This window comes from Olea europaea, chromosome 11, assembly GCF_002742605.1.
Source record: "Olea europaea var. sylvestris chromosome 11, O_europaea_v1, whole genome shotgun sequence".
Lineage (NCBI taxonomy): Eukaryota > Viridiplantae > Streptophyta > Magnoliopsida > Lamiales > Oleaceae > Olea > Olea europaea.
Genome location: NC_036247.1, coordinates 30512354 through 30520797, shown reverse-complemented (window position 1 = coordinate 30520797; position 8444 = coordinate 30512354). Strand labels below are relative to the sequence as shown.

General features: G+C 32.7%; 2 protein-coding genes across 2 annotated transcripts; one reads left to right on the top strand and one right to left on the bottom strand.

The window, feature by feature from the left end:
• The first annotated feature begins 2585 nt into the window (after positions 1-2585).
• LOC111404029 (anthocyanidin 3-O-glucosyltransferase 2-like) lies at positions 2586-5802 on the top strand. Its single transcript, XM_023032744.1, has 2 exons — positions 2586-3087; positions 4852-5802. Exons 1-2 carry the CDS (start codon positions 2607-2609, stop codon positions 5706-5708), a joined length of 1338 nt encoding a protein of 445 aa, XP_022888512.1. The 5' UTR covers positions 2586-2606; the 3' UTR covers positions 5709-5802.
• Positions 5803-6603: 801 nt separating this feature from the next.
• Positions 6604-7666, bottom strand: LOC111404702. Its single transcript, XM_023033470.1, has 4 exons — positions 7447-7666; positions 7341-7345; positions 7142-7234; positions 6604-6924 (listed from the first exon to the last, which is right to left on the bottom strand). The coding sequence occupies exons 1-4, from the start codon at positions 7664-7666 to the stop codon at positions 6604-6606; spliced, it is 639 nt and encodes a 212-aa protein (XP_022889238.1).
• Between the last annotated feature and the right edge of the window lie 778 nt (positions 7667-8444).

Here is an 8444-nt window from a genome sequence, read left to right as displayed (position 1 = left end):
CAAAATAAAGTTATTCAAAATTCCGTTACACCTGTTGATTAGATAAAAAAATACTAAAAATGAATGTTGGCGAAAGAATGCTTTCCGACTTCATTTTCCCAAATCATCAATTGATGGTAGTGAAAATTTAAATGGAAAAATGGATCAATTGGTGCTGATGAAAATTCAAATGGGAAAACAAATGAAGTATAGAAAAAATAAATGTTACCTAGCTTCTGAGCGTCCGAGAACAGAAGATTGAGATTTATTGACTGAAGGCAGGATCATAAAGCAAATTACCGACCACCTAACTATAGTAAACATGTAAGCATCATGATTGCCAATTGAGGTTCTTGAAAGAAATTAAGGAATATATATTTTCAATGAAAACATATATACATAATTGAAATGGAAAAATCAATCCACAATCATGACAAAGGTTACTTAAATTCACATCACACCGATTAAGTTTATTTCTATATTAATTATAACAATGCGATAGCTTCAATGGTACATAAATTTAATACATTAACTAAAAAACTACCCTAGGTGAAATTCTCAGTCTATTTCATATTTTTACATCAGCAAGATAAGCTAGAATTACCTACAATTTATGTATGTGTAAGTACATGAATAACAGTTTGTTGGCATGGGGTTTATTAAGTTAATGCATAGCTAGAGCTACATCCAAACTCAAATGAGTGATCACTGACATCGGTAAAAACTCCATGAATCCTATAGAAACAAAATTTCTTTGCACCCTAAGAAAGGAAAAGTTTAATTTCTGGAATTCCAATGAGTTCCAGTGTATTGGATTTTCAAAATGTATGATTCTTGGTGTTTTTAAATATTGGATAAGTAAGTTATTTGAATGCAGATATACAACTTTATGTTTTAAATGAATTCTCAATCAGTAAAGCCCATGCTAGTTTCACACTCAAATGCTTCTTGGAAGTCCTGCGATTGAATTTTTGGCCAATTTCCAACGGGTCTCAAGAGTACTTGTGGATGAAGACAATACTTGTCCAAATATCGTGAATAGCATAATTAAAAAATGTGGCCATGAAGGTATATAACGTTTTGCAGACTTGTATGAGTTTGTGCTAATAGATAAGTGATTATTTTTGGACATTAACAAGCCCACAAAATAAACCCTCAACAAAACAAAACATAATCAGAAAAATTTTAAAAGTAAACGAGAAATCTTGATTTAAGGTTAGAGATTCTTGATGCATACAGAATTCATGCAAAAAAAAAGGAAATTAAAACACGATGTATACAAACATAAAAATAAGCACATCACTATAAACTCTCAACCAAACAACACCGAACTAAAAAAATTCTAATATGTACGACCCAAAAAAATAATAATAATAATGGACTCTAACCTAACCGAGACAAAAGATAGAGGCATCAATTCCACTGATTATAACCCTAAACCAAACATGAAGTTTTCTGAATTTTTGGGTAATTTTCACAAAAATTGAAACAAACGTAAAAGGGAATAAATCCCACAAGAATATAGAGTTAAAAAAAAAATACTAACGGAAAATGTATGAGAAGAACATTCTTAAGGTCGACAGTCTTCAATTTCCTATAGAAATGTCTTCGGTTTGTTTTAGATTTTCACCGAAGGTCGAAGAAAAACAACAAAAATACACAACGACAAGAAAAACAAAGGGGCAAGGATTCTAATTGCAAGTGTAAAGATCAATATAGGGGGAATTATTTGAGGACATTTTGTAGGAGAATTGAGAGAGAACAAAGGAAATTAGGTTAAGGAAACAGGTGCTGATAAGAGAATGGATGGTTTTGTCATTTTATACTAAGAGAGTATCTAGACAATGAACAGTACAAACCGATTACCTGTGAAATGGAGAGGCCAAAAATGAACAATAATGGGAAGAACTTCTCTTTTATAGTAAAGGTGAAAAGTAAAACTAAATAAATACTAAATTTAGTTGGCAATGCATAGAGAAAAAAAAAAAAAAATAATAATAATAATAATTAATGATGTAGATTGAAAATTATATTATGTTTATTTATATATTCATTTTAGAATTTTTATGTGATATAATCATTAAGAGCTTGAATTATTTTTATTTTTTTAGAATATTTGATTTTTTTTTCTAGTATATCAATTTTATTTTATTTTTTAGAAATTTTTATTATTAATTTTTTTTTGAATTTTATTTTAGAATTTCAAATTTTTGTTTCTTAGTGTTTTATGTAAATAAAATTTTATTTAAAAACTTATTTTCTATTTTTAAATGTTTTCAAAATTTTCACTGACAACATTAAAATTGTTTCTTAGAGTTTTATTTTTGAAAATACAAATTGAAAATTGAAAATAGCAAATAGCAAATAGCAAATCAAATGTACCTTAATATCATTGTATAGTTTTAACATCATATTTGGCTGTTAATAAAGCACGTAAGAATATATTTGATACACTAATGCACTGACTAATCTCTACCATTTTAGAACGATATAAATTTCTGTCGCAATGCATCACGTGACGCGTATGTTCTTCCGTTTCTTTCTCTATGGCCAATAATTAACGCCCTCCCTCTCCCAACAATAAACAGAGATGATGTTTTGCAAGAAATAAACAGAGAAACATACCAATGGAGAAGAAAGCTCATGTGGCGGCATTTCCGTTCCCATTCGGCTCCCACCCGACCGCCCTTCTCCACCTAGTGCAGCGGCTGGCCACCGCCGCACCCACCGTTCAGTTTTCGTACTTCAACACCACATTATCAAACCAGAAGGTTTTTTCAAAGATGAATTCGAATGGATACGACAATGTAAGGTCTTATAATATAGATGACGGCGTGCCAGAGGGGCATGTGTTCTCTGGCAATCCTGTCGAGGTCATTGAGCTTTTCATCAAAGCCACACCGTTGAATTTTAGGAAGCGTTTAGAGGAGGTGGTGGAAGCGACGGGATTGAAGGTCACTTGCTTGTTGACGGACGCTTTTTTGGGGTTTTCCGCGGATATGGCTGAGGAAATGGGGATTCCTTGGGTGGCGTTTTGGACCGCCGGCCCGACGGCTCTTTCCCTGCATATGTACTCCGATCTGATCCACCGCAATTTGAGGCTAACTGGTGAGTGATTTCGCCGGAATAGTTAGTTCATTTCTCGGAATCTTACAACTATCGGAAATTTCCGGCAAACAGCTATTTTCACCCCACTTTTAATACACATGAAAATGCATATAATTACACCAATTTGCTTAGTTCATTTATACTAAATTAAAATTTAATAGGAGATAATTCAGGAATATGACCAGTTCTCATTTGCAGTGTATAGCAGCCTCTTCATATTGTTTGATCCTTCTTCTAAAGTAGAAATTAGCTCTGATATATGAAAAAGCTTGTAACTTTCTTTAGGCCCTTTTCGTCTGTTTATTTCTGTTTACCCTACTATTAATTTTGACAGTTATTCTATGATTAATTTTCACATTTGACTTCTCTAACTTGATATTATTTCATTGTGGTTTCTTGCTTGCTCATGTGAAATATGGTTGAAAGTTGAAGTACTTGTTTTCTGATTTGGTTAGTTGATTTGAAAATCTGTGAAAATCACTTACAACTATTGATGTTGTTGGGGGTATTTATATTTGTTTTAGTTGGTTTTCTGGGCTAATTACAAGGTCCAGTAGTGAATTTATTCTTGGCAATTTGAGGTGGAAAAAAAGAATTTTGACTTTTGAAGGTGATGGGTTTTTGGGAATGATCATAGGATTAGATCTTCTTTACTTTTAAAGCATAAGATTTTAGTGGTAGAATTAGTTCTTAGTGATGGAAATTTAGTGGATATATTATATATATAAAAGTTGAAAATGTTATATAGAAAACAATTTGACCATCATTATATTCACACCGCAATATTTATTTATCTTACACCACATTTGAATTATGCTTAAGGTTCTCAATCTTTAATTATTATAACATTTATATTTCTAACGATTTTTCATGGCGTTCTTATGCTCAAACATTTCATTAGCTAACATACTTTATATTTGATAAAAATTTAAATTCAAAAAAGGAGTTGAAATAGCGCATAACAACTTATTCTTCATCATATTTAAAAAAATAAATAAATAAATAAAAAGCACAAAAAAAAAATACCATTTTTCCCTCATTTCAAAGCATAGAAACAAAACATTTTGAACTTAAATAATCATCAACGACAATATGTACTAATTATTTGAATGTTGAATACAAGAATTTGACGAAAAAATTAATAAAATAATTGTTACAACGAGTAAGATTGAGGAGCATAACTGCAATTAAAAAGTGGTGTAACAAATAAAGATTGTGGTAACAATATAACCACCATAATTTAAAAGTAGATAGATATATAAAATTGGTTGATGAAAATAACGGCTCCATATTTTGTTCTATCTTCAATAAGATTTAATTTAGAGAAATACTACATGTATAGGCTATTTTTATAGAATGCTAGGTGGCAAGAATTCATTGGATTTAAGAGAAAAAACGAAGTTAAACCAGCTAATGAGATGCTGCCATATCAACATCTGTAAACCCATCTCTATACAAGTGGCATTTTTGTTTAATTTATTATGCAACAATAAATTGAGTTCAGTTCTCAATAATTTAGGGCCACAAATTCGAGTTTTCCCAAAATTAGGATGATTAACTTGAATTTTCTCGTTAGTTGATTAATTATATATTCTGCGCATCTTTATGTAATATCATGAGAAACTTCTTTATTCCTAAAATCCTGCCAATTTCAAGTTGCTAAAGTAGTTTTCATTGCAAAATACTTGGTAAATCTCTTCTGTAGATGAAATTTCAGCAATTAGTTCTCTTGAATCAACTGTTTGGCATAATATATATGTGCAGATAGAACACAAAATTCAGACCAAACACTTGATTTTCTTCCGGTGATGTCAACAATACATGCTAGTGATTTACCTCATGAATTCCTAAGCTTCGACAAACCAGACAGACCATTCACAAGCTTACTTCAAACCATGGGACTGATAGTACCGCGTGCTTTGGCTGTGGTTCTCAACTCTTTCGATGGAATTGATCCTCTTGTGACGGCTGATCTGAAGTCCAAGCTGCAGAAAGTTCTCAATATCGGCCCATTCTCTGTGCCGCTGAGCAAAGATGAGGATGGGTGTCTATCATGGCTGAACCGCCACAAAGCGGCCTCAGTAGCTTACATTAGCTTTGGTAGTATGTTGACACCGCCACCAGATGAGCTGGCGGCACTAGCCGAGGCATTAGAAGAGAAAAAAGTTCCTTATCTTTGGTCATTTAAGGAAAATTTAAAAGGCCACCTACTAGATGGGTTCTTTGAAAGAACAAGCTCAATAGGAAAAGTTGTGGCATGGGCTCCCCAATCACAAATCTTGGCTCATTCTTCAGTTGGGGTGTTTATAACGCACTGCGGGTGGAATTCGGTGGTGGAGAGCATCACCGGTGGTGTTCCTATGATTTGTAGGCCATTCTTCGGCGATCAAATGATAAACCGGCGGATCTTGGCCGACATGTGGCAGATTGGCGTTGGCTTGGAGAGTGATGTTTTTAAGAAAGCTTGTACTATGAATGCTTTGGATATTGTTTTGTCGAAGGAAAATGGGAATAAAATGAGAGAAAACATTGGCGTTTTCAAAGAAAGTGCTACCAAGGCTATCGCACCCAATGGAAGCTCAACTGAAAATTTTAAATCTTTGATAGATATAGTTAGTTAATATTTCTTATTAGAAATGTTGAGAGTTCATATTTTTCTAGTATTCAAGAAATCTATAACGATAATTTGTGGATTTGAGCAACTGATTGCTACTATTTTATCGAGTTCGAACCTTGGCTTAAGTAATTCCACTGCAGCTGATCGGATTGTAATTAGAATTTTTTTCATATTGTGTTGTGGTTTAATTGGAAACCTGTGACAAAAAGATAGAAAGAAAAAAAGAAATAGACTTTATTATTATTATTATTATTATTATTATTATTATTATTATTATTATTTTAAAGCAAATTCACGGGCCAAGTCTTTGGAATATCTATATGTACTTTTAGAAGGTGATCTTGTTATTCAGGTCCCGTTTGGTACTCATTTTTTAAAAAATGCATTTTTTTTTCTTTTCAACCACACATTCTTTATTAAAATAATATTACATGTAAATAAAAAAAATTTCCTTATTTTTCAACCACATTTTTCATGAATTTACTATTCAAAAATACATTTTTACATAAAAATGGCTTTAGATACCCCCTCAGTTCCTCTTGTGTTTATATATATTATTAAAGGGCAATTAGCACAAAAACCTCATTGACATTTGCATTTATTGTGGAATCAATTATGCTATTTGTACAATTATGCGTAACAATAATGGTTGACAGTGTTGGTGTTATCAAAATTCGGACCATCCATAAGTCAAATTCTCCTTTAATTAAACCAATTGAGACTCTAGAACATGAGAAAGATCTACAATTTACTTGTGAAGCATAGAGACAAGAAAAAAAAAATCATGGATCCTGGATAATTTAATTGGCAAATCTAATCGATACGCAACTAGACCAATATGCTCAATAATTTCATAGGGCCAATGTATCGTGGATTCAACTTTCATCGCTTCCCAAACCTCAAAACTTCCAAGGCAACAATTTTAGAAATACTTTATCTCCAAGCGCAAATTCAAGATCTTTCCTGCACCTATCTACATAACTTTTATGTCTATCTTGTGCTGCTTTCAACTTTTCTTTGATCAATTCCACATTTCCTGAAGCCATTTGAACTAATTTAGGACCTACTAACTTTCTCTTACCAACTTCATCCCAGCAAATTGGTATTCTGCATTTTCTACCATATAAAGCTTTAAAAGGAGTTATTTCTATGCTAGAGTGGTCGTTGTTATTATAAACAAACTCCTTCAATGACAAATGTGTCCCAGCTACCGTTGAACTCTAAAACACAAGCCCTTAACATATCTTATAGAATCTATATAATCTTTTTTTATTGATCATCCGTCTGAAGATGAAAAGCTGTACTGAAATTTAGTTTAGTACCCATAGCTTTCTAAAAACTGGGCCAAAATTTAGATGTAAAATGAGGGTCCCTATCGAACACAATAGATAATGGAGTACCATATAAGCTCACTATCTCGTCCATATACAACTTTACCAACTTATTTAATGTATAAGTGGCTTTGATGGGCAAAGACCTGGCCGTTTTGGTCAAACGATCCACAATAATCCAAACACCATCATGACCATTCTGAGTATGAGGAAGACCAAATATAAAGTCTATAGCAATGTGCTCACATTTCTATTTTAGAATCGATAGTGGCTGTAAAAGTCCTGTTCTTTTCTGTCGAACTGACTTTACCTGTTGACAAATAAGGCATTTGGATACAAAATTTGCTATCTCTCTTTTCACACCAAGGCACTAGTGATGATCTTTCGATGCGTGATATATTTTAATACTACCTGGATGCATAGCATAAGCAGAACTGTATGCCTCTTCCAAAATCTCTTTCTTCAATTTTGGAATATCTAGAACATATAATCTATTACCTATAGCCAGTGCACCTTTATCTCTAATAACATAATCCGTTCTTAACCCAGTACTAATTTCTGCTTTCAATGTTCTCAATGTCAGGTCTTGAGATTGAGCTTCTCTAACCTTATCAATCAAAGAATGCCTCATGGAAAATGAGCTAATACTGCCCGAGAATTAGTAATTGACAATTGAGTATGCAACTTCTTGAACTCACAAATCAAGAAAGCATATATTGCACTAGATGGAGAGAAAAAAACCAATCTTTCTACTAAGCGCATCTAAAACTACATTAACTTTCCCTGGATGGTAGTCAATCTTACAATCATAATCCTTTATCAATTCCAACCATCTTCTTTGTTTCAAATTCAGTTCTTTCCGATCAAAGATATACTTCAGACTTTTATGATTAGTAAATATTTGACATTTCTCACCATAAAGGTAATGCTTCCAAATCTTTAGTGCTAACACCATTGCAGCTTACTCCGAACATGTGCTGGAGAGTTTAATTCATGCTTCTTCAATTGTCTCAAAACATAAGCTATAACTTTCCCATTCTACATTAAAACACAACCTAATCCTTAGCGTGAAACATCACTATAAATCACGAAATTTTCACTTGGAGATGGAAGAGTAAGTATAGGAGAAGAAACTAACATTTTTTTTAACTCTTGAAAACTCGTTTCACATTCTTCCATCCACACAGATTTGGTATTCTTTTGGGTCAAACTAGTTAGAAGAAGAGCAATTTTGGAAATTTTCTCTACGAACCAACGATAATAACTTGGTAACCCAAGAACCATACTTCTATAACTTTAGTAGAGCGTTCCCATTTCATTACTGCCTCAATTTTCTGAGGATCTACATAAATACCTTCTGCAGAGATAACTTGACCCAGAAATACAACGTTATCCTGCCAAACATTTGC

Coding starts and splice junctions, on each gene's coding strand:
- LOC111404702 (XM_023033470.1), bottom strand. CDS start 7,666: ATGAGGCATTCTTTGATTGATAAGGTTAGAGAAGCTCAATCTCAAGAC. Junction 6,925..7,141: donor CTTATACATTAAATAAGTTG/GTAAAGTTGTAT, acceptor CTTGTGTTTTAG/AGTTCAACGGTAGCTGGGAC.
- LOC111404029 (XM_023032744.1), top strand. CDS start 2,607: ATGGAGAAGAAAGCTCATGTGGCGGCATTTCCGTTCCCATTCGGCTCC. Junction 3,088..4,851: donor CCGCAATTTGAGGCTAACTG/GTGAGTGATTTC, acceptor ATATATGTGCAG/ATAGAACACAAAATTCAGAC.